General features: G+C 37.8%; 1 protein-coding gene across 7 annotated transcripts in view; it reads right to left on the bottom strand.

Moving 5' to 3' along the window:
- LOC120869874 (muscular LMNA interacting protein) overlaps positions 1–15,635 on the bottom strand; it is a 305,414-nt gene that overhangs the window by 82,466 nt on the left and 207,313 nt on the right. For all 7 annotated transcript variants that reach the window (XM_040249174.1, XM_040249175.1, XM_040249176.1 and 4 more), the window contains exon 9: positions 6,260–6,304. In XM_040249174.1, the coding sequence (XP_040105108.1) occupies positions 6,260–6,304 (45 nt within the window). The remainder of the gene's footprint in view (positions 1–6,259; positions 6,305–15,635) is intronic.

The following is a 15,635-nucleotide window of genomic DNA, read 5'->3' as shown; positions in this document are numbered from 1 at the left end:
ACCGGAATTAAATTACTTTGAAGTAAACTGCAATTCAAGTATATATGAATTGAAGAAAAACCTTGACTTGAGTATGGCACTTTACTACATCTGGCTCATCCTAAAAAGCAGACTATGTGGAATGTAACAACGTGTGCAATCAAGATTAAGAAAAGGACCTGAATTGTTTTACAAGGATTTTCTATCTTTTTTCTTTTTTTGATGAAGGAAAGCCAGCCTTTCGTCAAAGGCCCCATAAAAAGGAATCAGTCGTGTAATTTCTCATTATTTAATTAAACCACTCTCATCATCCCAGGAAAATCGGAAATCCAATCAACATACTACATTGAGAATTAGCATCTTTGTACGTTTGTTTTAACATCAGTTCTCAGCTCCAGTTCTCTGTCTCGCTCTCCTCCAATTTCTGTGAGCAAGTATCTTGCTCTTTCCTATTTTGATTGTTTACTGTCTTCCCCATCCTGTGCTTTAGAAGGGGACACTGCTGTTCTGTTCATTCCTCACACGCAGTGACTCTGCAGAAGTGCTAGGGCATGGCAGACGCTCAGATATTTGTCAAATCAGTGAGGAAAAAAGGGGAAAATTGAATAACAGGGCTAGAAACCGACTGTACTTTCTACTCATCATAGTTCATAGATTATATAGGATACTTTTTGAAAGCACACCCCCCCGACCCCTCCAAAGTAGGGTTTTGAGTGAAGTATGCTAACCAGCTGAGGATACCCCACAGCGCTAACCAGCAAAGGTTACCCCACAGTAACAAAACTTTTTTTTCTTGGTTCTAATTCAAGTCTTCCCTTTTTTCCTCTGAGGTGCAGAGGTTGGTAAACTGCATGATCCCTGCTTTGGAATAAAATCTGAGAAAGGCAGTAACACACGTAGTCCTAGCAGATGTATACTGTGAAGATGACTGCTTTCCTCAAAGTTCTGAAGACGGATGGTAGCATATTGAAATGTTACAACCTGTAGGATTCTCAGACTTGCTTTTGAGTTTCCATGGGAGAAGAAGGGAGAAAAATATAAAGATTAATTAAGTGGAAACTATTCAAGTCACACTTAATATGATGCACTTATAGCTCTGTTAATACAAATATTAGAATTTCTAGAAGAAAATATTACAGAATCAGTGGGGAGCGATAAATTAGGAGGTTGCGATTAACCTCCTAATTACTATGTTATTATATATATCGTAGAATATGTAGAATAGATAATCAACAAGGACCTAAAATAAAGCACAGGAAACTCTACTCAGTACTCTGTATTAACTGATTTGGGAAAAGAAACTGGAAAAGAACAGATCTATGTAGAGCTAAATCACTCTCCTGTACACCTAAAACTAACACAACATTGTAAATCAACTATACATCAATATAAAATTCCATTTTTTTCAATGTAATAAGTTTTTAAAAAGAAAATATTCCGATGTCATTCTTTTTTAAAATCAGGGTATATAGTATTTAAGATCAATTGTTCACATAAGATTAAGGCTTATAACTAAGGAAGACTTCTGTTCCAAAATTTCATTTTTCTCCTGAAAAGAAATGTCAGAATCATTTAGTAAATGGAATCAGTTCAGTTCAGTTCAGTCGCTCAGTCGTGTCTGACTCTTTGCGACCCCATGAATCTCAGCACGCCAGGCCTCCCTGTCGATCACCAAGTCCTGGAGTTCACTCAGACTCACGTCCATTGAGGCAGTGAGGCCATCCAGCCATCTCATCCTCTGTCATCCTCTTCTCCTCCTGCCCCCAATCCCTCCCAGCATCACAGTCTTTTCCAATGAGGCAACTCTTCGCATGAGGTGGCCAAAGTACTGGAGTTTCAGCTTTAGCATCATTCTTTCCAAAGAAATCCCAGGGCTGATCTCGTTCAGAATGGACTGGTTGGATCTCTTTGCAGTCCAAGGGACTCTCAAGAGTATTCTCCAACACCACAGTCCAATACAGTATTCTAATGATATATATGGAATTTTAAAAGATGGTAATGATAACCCTGTATGCGAGACAGCAAAAGAGACTCAGATGTATAGAACAGTCTTTTGGACTCTGGGAAAGGGAGAGGATGGGATGATTTGGGAGAATGGCACTGAAACCTGTATAATATCATATAAGAAACGAATCACCAGTCCAGGTTCGATGCATGATACTGGATGCTTGGGGCTGGTGCACTGGGATGACCCAGAGGGATGGTACAGGCAGGGAGGTGGGAGGGGGGTTCAGGATTGGGAACACGTGTACACCCACGGTAGATTCATGTTGATATATGGCAAAACCAATACAATATTGTAAAGTAATTAGCCTCCAATTAAAATAAATAAATTTATTGTTTTTTAAAAGCATCAATTCTTCGGCGCTCAGCTTTCTTCACAGTCCAACTCTCACATCCATACATGACCACTGGAAAAACCATAGCGTTGACGAGACAGACCTTTGTTGGCAAAGTAATGTCTCTGCTTTTCAATATGCTGTCTAGGTTGGTCATAACTTTTCTTCCAAAAGTAAGAAGAAAAGAGTAAGCGTCTTTTAATTTCCTGGCTGCAGTCACCATCTGCAGTGATTTGGGAGCCCCAAAAAATAAAGTCTGACACTGTTTCCCCATCTATTTCCCATGAAGTGATGGGACCAAATGTTGAGCTTTAAGCCAACTTTTTCACTCTCCACTTTCACTTTCATCAAGAGGCTTTTGAGTTCCTCTTCACTTTCTGCCGTAAGGGTGGTGTCATCTGCATATCTGAGGTTATTGATATTTCTTCCGCCAATCTTGATTTAGCTTGTGCTTCTTCCAGCCCAGCATTTCTCATTATGTACTCTGCATAGAAGTTAAATAAGCAGGGACAATATACAGCCTTGATGTACTCCTTTTCCTGTTTGGAACCAGTCTCTTGTTCCATGTCCAGTTCTAACTGTGGCTTCCTGACTCGCCTACAGGTTTCTCAAGAGGCAGGTCAGGTGGTCTGGTATTCCCATCTCTTTCAGAATTTTCCACAGTTTATTGTGATCCACACAGTCAAAGGCTTTGGCATAGTCAATAAAGCAGAAATAGATGTTTTTCTGGAACTCTCTTGCTTTTTCCATGATCCAGTAGATGTTGGCAATCTGATCTCTGGTTCCTCTGCCTTTTCTAAAACCAGCTTGAACATCAGGAAGTTCACGGTTCATGTATTGCTGAAGCCTGGCTTGGAGAATTTTGAGCATTACTTTACTAGTGTGTGAGATGAGTGCAATTCTGTGGTAGTTTAAGCATTCTTTGGCATTGCCTTTCTTTAGGATTGGAATGGAAACTGATCTTTTCCAGTCCTGTGGCCACTGCTGAGTTTCCAAATTTGCTGGCATATTGAGTGCAGCATTTTCACAGCATCATCTTTCAGGATTTGAAATAGCTCAACTGGAATTCCATCACCTCCACTAGCTTTGTTCATAGTGATGCTTTCCAAGGCCCACTTGACTTCACATTCCAGGATGTCTGGCTCTAGGTGAGTGATCACACCATCGTGATTATCTTGGTCGTGAAGATCTTTTTTGTACAGTTCTTCTGTGTATTCTTGCCACCTCTTCTTAATATCTTCTGCTTCTGTTAGGTCCATACCATTTCTGTCCTTTATCGAGCCCATCTTTCCACGAAATGTTCCCTTGGTATCTCTAATTTTCTTGAAGAGATCTCTAGTCTTTCCCATTCTGTTGTTTTCCTCTATTTTTTTGCATTGATCATTGAAGAAGGCTTTCTTATCTCTTCTTGCTCCTCTTTGGAACTCTGCATTCAGATGTTTATATTTTTCTTTTCTCCTTTGCTTTTCACCTCTCTTCTTTTCACAGCTATTTGTAAGGCCTCCTCAGACAGCCATTTTGCTTTTTTGCATTTCTTTTCCATGGGGATGGTCTTGATCCCTGTCTCCTGTACAATGTCACGAACCTCAGTCCATAGTTCATCAGGCACTCTATCTATCAGATCTCATCCCTCTATTTCTCACTTCCACTGTATAATCATAAAGGATTTGATTTAGGTCATACCTGAATGGTCTAGTGGAAATAAGTGGAATAAGTGGAAGTAAATGGAATAAGTAAAGCCAAATATTTACAAGTGTGACTTCCCTAAGATGGCACCAGAAACTAGTTTTTGCATCCCACTGTAAAATTATCCATCTAGTCTTCCAAAAGACATGGACATATTTGAGGTGTCACAAACAATTCAAATGTCATTTTGTAGGAGAAAGTAAAAAACAAATCTTCTCTAAGAAACCAAATTTAATCAAAGTCAAGAATCTTATCTGAGTAAGAATTGATATTTGTTTGAGTCTATATTAAATCTACTTGATGATTCAGTTAACTTCAATTAACTTTGAATGATTCAAATGCTGTCACAAAGTTTGGGGCAAATGTTAACCTCCTTTAATTAAGTCAGATAACTGACAGAAGAATAATTTGAAATAGCCTCTAACTATGAAGACTGAAGCAGCCCCTGTAGGATTATTGCCATCGCTATCAAATTACCCATCCCCTGGAGGGATGGAAGAAGACATCCTTATTTCAAATGAGCCTAAATCAGACTTGGGTGCAAACTAAGAGTAGATGAGAAAGAAAGGAGAGAATAAAGAATATTCTAGCTATTTTTTTCTTGGATCTGGCTTTTGTAGAATGTCTTAGACACAAAAAGTATAGAGACATCTCTAAGGACTTTCTTCTCTTACATTCAACTAAAGAATCAAAGAACTAGCTAAATCATGGTTCATCCAGTCTTCCCAAGATAAAGAGGAGGAAGAGAAGTGGAGAGACATAGACAAAGGGGAAAAAAGGAAGAAAGGGAAGAACAATCATTTATTGAGTCGTATCTGTGTCAGGACTATATTAAGGACTTTTCATACATGAACCATTGTAAATTTTACATCAACCGTTAGTATGCCAATTTTGAGAGTGTTAGTCATTCAGTTGTTTCTGCCTCTTTGTGACCCCATGGACTGTAGCCCACCAGGCTCCTCTTCCATGGAGTTTTCCAGGCAATAATACTGGAGTGGGTCACCATTTCCTTCTCCAGGGGATCTTGCCAACCCAGGGACTGAACCCGAGTCTCCTGTGTCTCCTGCATTGCAGGCAGATTCTCTACCTGCTGAGCCATTGGAGAAGTCCATTTTATAGATTAAAAAAATCTAAGGCACAGACAGGTTAAATGACTTTCCAGGATTCTGGAGCAAGCAGCAACACTGGACGTGAATTTGGGCAAACTTCAGGAGATGGTGAGGGACAAGGAGGCCTGGCATGCTGCAGTCCATGGGGTCTGCAAAGAGCCGGACACGACTGGGCCACTGAACAAAACCAACAAAAAAATAGCCACCAGATGCCTCCACTTTTTAAAATATTTGCTTCTAATAACTTCCAGGAATAACAGAAAATAACAGTGAAACTTCTGAATAATGTTCTAAGCAGTGTTCCTATCCATATGCCCTAAACATCACTTCCTGAGTGTGATGAAGCTCAGTAACTTCACTCAATTCATTATCTGCTTTGGGAAGGTTCAAATGAAGGCAGAAATGTATACACTGAAAGAAGATTGGTCACAAAATTTATATTCACTAATTGACTCTGAATGATGATGACGATAACTCGAACCTATAAACTAAAAGGGATAGTTTGCTGGCTTGCTTTAAACTAAATATTAAACACTTCTTAGGAAACAGTCTTATTTACACCAGAATACGTTTGGTCAGATGCAGAATTTGACTGCATGGTGGGTTAGTTGGTGAATGGAAAGTAGAAATGGGGTGAAGCTACGTGTGTGCATCTAGCACCTACATGCTCATTATTAATACATTTTTGCTCAAAAGTGGGACTGATTTCTTTGTTAAAAATTTAAATGCAAGAAAGCAGCAAACTAGTCAAAATCAACTAAACTGGCAATCCCATTGGAAATAGACAAATCTTAATATTTCAAGTATATGAGTGGACTCTATCATAATAAGCATGATAAATCATTACAAAAATGAAAATGCCATCTAAGCATTGATAATGAGAAAGACAGAAGGCAGGTATTGGAGTTCTGTTTGATTCAGCCAAACTAATCAGATAAGTAAGACCTCACTTAAGAAGGAATTCAGTCAATACACTTACCTGAAATAACTGATTTTTCCACCTCTGGGCCAATCACACCATCCTATCTCTTTCATTTATGAAAAATTCAACTAATTCAGTTCAAATGATTGTAAAATTGAGTTCGCTCCAAAGCATGTCCAGGCACCCATTACAACAGCAGTATGTATAATTATAAAGCGACTTACATATTTGGTTTCTCGACCAGCTGCTCTTGGAAGAGTTGTAGGCATCTGTATGAAAATAAAAACAATTATGCTACTGAAGTAATCAAAAAAATATTAAAAAATTCAACTTCTAGGATATGTGTTCACCTTTCTTTTCCTATTAAGACTTTCTAACCAGTACTCCATCCTTTCTATACAAAACCTCCTGTTTTTTGAAATTTATTTTACTAAGCTTTACTTTCACTTTATTATTCTCTTCATTGTTGTTATCAATCAGTTTTGAAGAAATTATATCTTATTTATTGATGACACTCACTCATGGATCATAACAGTTCCTCACGCAATTTTAGAGTTCACACAGAAGTCTCTATCCCTCAATTCTTTGAGCTGTTCAACTCCAAAAACATCCTCATCTGCTCCGTTTCAATCATCAGCTCCCAGGACTGTTCCTAGATGTCACCTTCACAAATAAAATGGAAAACTTCTGAAATTTCATTTCTCACGTCTGTCTTTTAGAACTCTACTTCCCATCTACCACCTTCATTTCTCAAATATCCCAACACGACATTTCTTCAGCCTCACTGAGACTCCAAAATTAATGAGCTTCCCGGCTCCATTACATATGCTTCATATTCTCAGTCATTTCAATATCTTAATTTATCTTGCTTCTTCCTCTCCTGGTGACAAACTCACAAAAACTAACAATAAAAACATAAATGGATCATATTATATATTTCCTCTAAATTTGCACTTGAGATGCAAAACATGGCTAGAGGAACTTTTTCAATCAAGCTAACTAATTTCATTATAAATTATGAAATAAATTTGTACATCAAATATGTTACAATAAAAATAAAGAATTAGCTATGGATATATGGGCTTCCCTTCTGGCTCAGCTGGTAAAGAATCCACCTGCAATGAGGGAGACCTGGGTTCCATCCCTGAGTTGGGAATATCCCCTGGAGAAGGGAAAGGCTACCCACTCCGGTATTCTGTCCCAGATAATATACAGTCCATGGGATTGTAAGGAGTCGGACACTACTGAGCGACTTTCACTTTCACTTTTCACATGCAAGTGAACCTGGGTTGCAGGGACAAAGCAGCACGTGGAAAGTGTTTCATTTGATGGAAGTTTTGCATCTTGGATGTGGTGGTGGTTAAATAACCATATGCTTTGTCAAAACTCATAGAATTGTACATTAAATGGGTAAATTTTACAATGGGTAATTATACCTCAATGAACCTGACTTTTAAAACAGAATTATATAAGCTGCAATAAAGAAATGAACATAAAGACTGAAGAATAGAATAGATACTGAACAAATTCTTGAACTGGAATATCAGACTAAGGAATCTTCTTGGAAGAATTAGGAAATGATAAATAGAAAAAAAAATATGTAAAGATTAAGACATGGAATATAGAAACAAAAGTGACAAAATCACATAGTGAGAGCCCTGGAAAGAAAGAAACATTTTAAAAAATTATGATTAAAAATATCCTAAATGTAAGGGGAAGACAAGACTGAAAACTTCAGATGAAAGGCTAAAGAGAGGATCAACTCAGATACATAAAAGAAAACACAAACACACACACACACTTAGCCACATAATAGGAAAAATCAGTAACATCACAAAGACAAAATTCTAAAAGATTACAGTGCTGCTCTGTGAATGATCACTCCATAGTGGCGGAGTAAATATCATGTAGACAAAATATTTCACAAGTTATGTCATTGACAAGAAAGAATCTAGGCCAAAAATCTGTTGAGAAAAGGGGACCTATAATTTTATATCTAGCAAAGCTATAATTTAAAAGAAAGGGTAAAATAATGCTAATCACAGGAATACAGGCAATAGAATCAATACAAAAACACTTACTGAATACACTTTTCAGCAGAAGTTAAAAAAAAAGAAAAAGAAATTTAGGAAAAATCTATGAATCTTTCAGAAATAAGGATCTAAATAAAGATTAAGTATCTAAATAAAGAATAAATCAAGAAAAATATCACCATTAAAATTCAAATATAGAGGTCCAAAAGATACTAACAAACTGTGTGTGAGCTCTTGATTATAACTGGAAGTGGAAAATGCTGTGGTATTTAATTTTGCAAAAATGCATTTGTAAGTCTGAAAATTGATAGGAAAGTCAACACAATTTTGTTTTTAATAATTTACATGTAATTATGAACAGTAACAAAAATGCAAATGGAAATTTTCTTCATTTGCAAACCAATAAATGTCAAAATATCCAAAAGAAAACATTTTAAGTAGAAAATATACATTAAGATAGCAGGAACTCATCCTAATATAAGAAGAATTACAATAATTGTTAATGGCTTAAGGTCCCAGATCAACAGAATTCCAGATTAAATATAAAAGTGATATTCAGAAAAATGTTGTCTTGAAGAAAATAAGAGCCTACAAAAGATAAAAAGTAATAGAAAATATTAAAATTAAAAAACTAACAAAGTATATATTTAGGAAAACATGGAGGAAAAACTACATATACATTGTGCTTATCAGGTCTCTGCTTTCATACAAGACTAAAAAGAACAGCCTTCCATGTGGTGTCCTAAATGCGAAGAAAATTCAAAGAATGGATATATTTATACACGTTGAACATTCACCTTATCACACAGCAGGAACTAACACATCATTGTAAAGCAACAATACTCTAAAAAATTAATTAATTAAATTTAATTTAGAAAATAAAAAGAAGGGACTTAAAAAATAAAAGAAGGTGTACACAAAATTAAATTAAAAAAAGAAAAAGTAGGTTTGGTTTAAAATTTTCTTCTCTGGTTGTTTTCTTTCTTTCCCGGATGGTTCCAGAAAAAATAAATATGATTTTTATGAGTGTCAAAAGTAGGGAAAACCACTAGACCATTCAGGTATGACCTAAACCAAATCCCTAACAATTACACAATGGAAGTCAGAAATAGATTTAAGGGACTAGATCTGATAGATAGAGTGCCTGATGAAACATGATGTTTCATGGTTCGTGACATTGTACAGGAGTCAGAGAGCAAGATCATTCCTAAGGAAAAAAAAAATGCAAAAAAGCAAAGTAGCTGTCTGAGGAGGCCTTACAAATAGCTGAGAAAAGAAGAGAAGTCAAAAAGCAAAGGAAAAAAGGAAAGATATACCCATTTGAATGCAGAGTTCCAGAGAATAGCAAGGAGAGATAAGGAAACCTTCCTCAGTGATCAGTGCAAAGAAATAGAAGAAAATAATAGAATGGGAAAGACTAGAGATCTCTTCAAGAAAATTAGAGATACAAAGGGAACATTTCATGCAAAGATGGGCTCGATAAAGGACAGAAATGGTGTGGACCTAACAGAAGCAAAAGATATTAAGAAAAGGTGGTTAGAATACATAGAAGAACTATATTTAAAAAAAAGATCTTCATGACCCAGATAATCACGATGGTATGATCACTCACCTAGAGCCAGACATCCTGGAATGTGAAGTCAAGTGGGCCTTAGAAAGCATCACTATGAACAAAGCTAGTGGAGGTGCTAGAATTTCACCTGAGCTATTTCAAATCCTAAAAGATGATGCTGTGAAACTGCTGCACTCAATATGTCAGCAAATATGGAAAACTCAGCAGCGGCCATGGGACTTGAAAAGGTCAGTTTTCATTACAATCCCTAAGAAAGGCAATGCCAAAGAATGCTCAAACTAACACACAATTGCACTCATCTCACACCCTAGTAAAGCAATGCTCAAAATTCTCCAAGCCAGGCTTCAACAATATGTGAACTGTGAACATCCAGATATTCAAGCTGGTTTTAGAAAAGGCAGAGGAACCAGAGATTACATTGCCAGCATTCACTGCATCATCGAAAAAGCAAGAGAGTTCCAGAAAAACGGATGTTTTTGACTATGCCAAAGGCTTTGACTGTGTGGATCACAATGAACTGTGGAAAATTCTGAAAGAGATGGGAATACCAGACCACCTGACCTGCCTCTTGAGAAACTTGCATGCAGGTCAGGAAGTAACAGTTAGAACTGGACATGGAACAACAGACTGGTTCCAAATAGGAAAAGGAGTATGTCAAGGCTGTATATTGTCACCCTGCTTATTTAACTGATATGCAGAGTACATCATGAGAAACGCTGGGCTGGATGAAGCACAAGTTGCAATCAAGATTGCTGGGAGAAATATCAATAACCTCAGATATGCAGATGACACCACCCTTGTGGCAGAAAGTGAATAAGAACTAAAGAGCCTCTTGATGAAAGTGAAAGAGGAGAGTGAAAAGTTGGCTTAAAGCTCAACATCCAGAAAACAAAGATCATGGCATCCAGTCCCATCACTTCAAGGCAAATAGATGGAGAAACAGTGGAAACAGTGGCTGACTTTATTTTTGGGGCTCCAAAATCACTGCAGGTGGTGACTGCAACCATGAAATAAAAAGATGCTTATTCCTTGGAAGAAAAGTTATGACCAACCTAGAGAGCATATAAAAGGCCAACAAAGATCTGTCTAGTCAAGGCTATGATTTTTCCAGTAGTCATGTATGGATGTGAGAGTTGGACTATAAAGAAAGCTGAGCACAGAAGAATTGATGCTTTTGAACTCTGGTGTTGGAGAAGACTCTTGAGAGCCCCTTGGACTGCAAAGAGATCCAACCAGTCCATCCTAAAGGAAATCAGTCCTGAATGTTCATTGGAAGGACTGATGCTGAAGGTGAAACTCCAATACTTTGACCACCTGATGCGAAGAGCTGACTCATTGGAAAAGACTCTGATGCTGGGAAAGATTGAAGGTGAGAGAAGGGGATGACATAGGATCAGATGGTTGGATGGCATCACCGATTCAATGGACATGAGTTTGAGTAAACTGAGGGAGTTGGTGATGGACAGGGAGCCCTGGCGTGCTGCAGTCCATGGGGTCACAAAGAGCCGGACACGACTGAGTGACTGAACTGACTGAAAAAAATTTTTAATAAATTAAAAAAACAAAATAGCCTTAAGTTCAAAAGGCTCAGTTGGTAAAGAATCTGCCTGCAATGCAGAAGACATGTGTTCGATTCCTGGATCGGGAAGATCCCCTGGAGAAGGAAATGGCAACCCACTCCAGTATTCTTGCCTGGAGAATCCCATGGACAGAGGAACCTTGTGGGCTACAGTCCATGGGGTCGCAAGAGTCGGACACGACTGAGTGACTTTCACTACTAAGTTCAAAAGGTCTGTATATGCTAATAAAGGCTAGAAAAATAGCAAAGGTAAGAAAGAACAACACATAAGCAACAGTATAGTTTCAAAATCAGAGTCAAATCTAATAAACCCTACTAAAGCCTTATTTATTCTTCCTTCTTGGCAGCTGTCACCACGTTCACATTCTCTTGAATGCTGTGCTCTTGTAGCTTCCATGCTGCCATGCTGCCCTGACTTTGCTCTCAGAGTGGACTTCCATTCTCCTTGATTGGACCCACCATGTTTCCTTCCTGGGATCTTCATACAGGGTGCCCACAACATCCAAATATTAGTCACCCTCCCCAGCCCTCCTACCATTGCCAGATACACAGGCTTAAGGCCTGCTTGACACATACCTTGAATTTATCCTGTCCAAACAAACATAGCCTCTTCATCTTCCACATTATATCTCCTTGCCTACCTTTGATGTAGAGACCAGGAGCTCTTCCAGCAGCTCTGCTGCTGCTGCTAAGTCACTTCAGTTGTGTCCAACTCTGTGCGACCCCTTAGACGGCAGCCCGACAGGCTCCGCCGTCCCTGGGATTCTCCAGGCAAGAACACTGGAGTGGGTTGCCATTTCCTTCTCCAATGCATGAAAGTGAAAAGTGAAAGTGAAGTAGCTCAGTCGTGTCGGACCCTCAGCGACCCCATGGACTGCAGCCTACCAGGCTCCTCCATCCATGGGATTTTTCAGGCAAGAGTACCGGAGTGGGGTGCCATCGCCTTCTCTGCCTCTGCTTCTCTACACACATCCAAACCCAAGCAAGCTTGCAAGATCTCTTTCACACCTAGTTCTTCTCTGCAACTCCTCTGCACCCACTCCATCGAGACCACCATCACTGCTCCTCCTAGCCTCGGTAGCCTCCTTACAGCAGCCATCAGGATCTTTCTCAGTGGTTTCCTATTTTTCCCCCCATATTTTGATACTGTCACATTTTCCCATGCAACTCAAATGGCATGCCATGGCATGTAAGTGTCCTCACCAGCCCCGCCCCTGTCTTCTCAGCTCATTTCCCACTGTTCACCCTGGGCTTACCATACTGCAGCCTCACTGGCCTTCGTCACACACACACTGAGCTCTTTCCTGTCAGGACATCTGCAAATACTTACTCCTCTTCCTGAAATTTATTATCCCTGATCTTTACATGACTGGCTTCTCTCCATCTTGGTCTCAGTTTGAATCCTACTTTCAGACTGCTATATCCAAAGTACACCCCTCAAAGTGGAGAAAATGGACCCTCTTGCACTGTTGGTAGGAGTGTAAAGTTGTGCATCCACTATGGAGAACATTACAGAGATTCCTTAAAAAACCAACAATAGAGCTACCATATGATCCTGCAAGCCACTCCTGAGCATATATCCAGAGGAAAGTCTAGTTTGAAAAAATACATACACCCAATGTTCATTGCAGCACTATTTTCAACAGTCAAGACATGAAAGCACCTAAATGTCCATTGACAGAGGAATGGATAAAGAAGATATGGTACGTATATACAATAATATATTACTCAGCCATAAAAGATAATGAAATAATGCCATTTGCAACAACACAGATGGACCTAGCAATTACAATACTAAATGAAGCAAGGCAAAGACAAATACCATACGATATCATTTATAAGTGACATATTAAAAAAAAGATACAAATGAATTTATTTACAAAACAGAAACAGATCCACAGACAGAAAACAAAGTTGTGGGTACTAATGGGGAAAGTGGGTGGGGAGGGGTACATTAGGAGATTAGAATTAACATACACACACTCCTATTAACATGTATCAAATAGATAAAAAATAAGGTTCTACTGTATAATACCAATATAATACTACTATACTCAATATTTTATAACAAACTATAAGGAAAAAGAATCTGAAAAAGAATATCTGTGCATATTACACATAAATATATATATTTATATAAAAATATATATATATATATTAACTAAACCACTGTGCTATAACCTGAAAAACTAACACAACATTGTAAATCAACTATACTTCAATTAAGAAAACAACTAAATACCCTTGTCAAGCTACTATGCCTCACTCACCCTTATCACCATGGTGCCTCACAATGCCAAGCCCGTCACTAACAAATATTTGCTAAATAAAATACTTGCCTTAAATTTAATGGCCTGGAATAATATAGTTTTAACTTATAAGCATTAAATATTTGTTAAATAAATAAATAATATAGATGATTACTCACATTATTTCTTAAATCCTATCCCTGTTACATTTAATGTAATATGGGGTATTTTTATATGTTTAACAAATGAAAAGAAAAAAAAATACCTAAAATTTATTCCGTAACTCTGGCAAATCAAAACTTCCCATCTTTAGATTAAAAGACATAAAGAATATACAACAAAATAGATTACAAATAGAGAAGGTGTAACTATTTGCAGGTCCTCTCTATGAAAATATAATTCTTCATACTGACAATGATTAATTACCTGGCTTCAATGTCATTATTAAAGGATATTTGTCTATAATGTTCCAATTGGAAGTTGGGAATACTTTTAATCAGGCAATTCTATACATTTAAAATCTACTTTAAACATGACATTGTTAGTCAACTATACTCTAATTTAAAAATTTAAAATAAATGCTATCTACTTTATATATATATAATTCCAATTTTGAAAAAGAATAGGCAAAAAAGCATTTATACTAATTCCAAGAGACAAAATAAGACTGGCCTAAAAAACTAACAATTAACAGTAAAAAAAAAACACACGATCATTTTAAAATTAGGATAAGTGGATCTATACAAAGTATTCAAAAAAATAATTTGGAGAAATGTAATATCTTATCCCAATGAATGAAAATAGCTATATGATAAGAAGGAAATATGTAAATATTTAATAATAACAATTAATGCTTTGCTGCTGCTGCTGCTAAGTCACGTCAGTCGTGTCCGACTCTGTGCGACCCCATAGACGGCAGCCCACCAGGCTCCACCGTCCCTGGGATTCTCCAAGCAAGAACACTGGAGTGGGTTGCCATTTCCTTCTCCAATGCATGAAAGTGAAAAGTGAAAGTGAAGTCACTGAGTCATGTCCAACTCTCAGTGACCCCATGGACTGCAGCCCACCAGGCTCCTCCATCCATGGGATTTTCCAGGCAAGAGAGTCCTCAAATAATATAAAATATCCAGGATTCAGTCTCTCTGAGTCAAAGAACAAGGAAATAAATTTAGTCAACCAAAAGAAAAGAATTCCAGAAATAGAGACACTTGCTCCTTGGAAGAAAAGTTATGGCCAACCTAGACAGTGTATTTAAAAGCAGACACATTACTTTGCTGACAAAGGTCCATCTAGTGAAAGCTACGGTTTTTCCAGTAGCCATGTACGGATGTGAGAGCTGGACCATAAAGAAGGCTGAGTGTTGAAGAATTATTGCTTTTGAACTGTGGTGTTGGAGAAGACTCTTGAGTATCCCTTGGATGCAAGGAGATCCAACCAGTCCATCCTAAAGGAAATCAGTCCTGAATATTCATTGGAAGGACTGATTCTGAAGCTGAAGCTCCAATACTTCGGCCACCTGATATAAAGAACCGACTCACTGGAAAAGACCCTGAAGGTGGGAAAGATTGAATGCAGGAGGAGAAGGGAATGACAGAGGATGAGATGGTTGGATGGCATTACCAACTTGATGGACATGAGTTTGAGCAAGCTGTGGGGATTGGTGAAGGACAGGGAGGCCTGACGTGCTGCAGTCTATGGGGTTGCAAAGAGTCAGACATGACTGAGCAACTGAACTGAACTGAAAGCTCTTAGACTAATGAAAACTCTTACCTCATTAGTCATTAGACTAATGAGAGATCTTACCTCATTTTCCATTTCTTCAAAGTCTAAGGGTTGTGAATTACATAAGGACTGAAGCTATGGTTTCTGATTAGAATAAGCCACAAACTCTACATGCAATTCCTTATTTGAAATGTCAACATATGACAACATGGCCTCATATTTTGGCTTCCAAACTGTTTTGAATGTAACCTAGAGGTAGAAACAGATTTTACTGCAGCCTATACACACAAGCCTATATCTCTACATGTAAACAAATTGAAAGCAATATCAACAATATCTACCCACTGGTTGGAATAATAGAGTCTGATGGATGGTTTATATTCTTACTGTTATATTTTTAAAATAATCATCAGCACATTATCTTTTAAAAATGTATTTCTAATT

The sequence above is a fragment of the Oryx dammah genome, unplaced genomic scaffold (assembly GCF_014754425.2).
Source record: "Oryx dammah isolate SB20612 unplaced genomic scaffold, SCBI_Odam_1.1 HiC_scaffold_11, whole genome shotgun sequence".
In the NCBI taxonomy this organism is placed as follows: domain Eukaryota; kingdom Metazoa; phylum Chordata; class Mammalia; order Artiodactyla; family Bovidae; genus Oryx; species Oryx dammah.
This window is presented reverse-complemented; position numbering and strand designations above follow the sequence as displayed.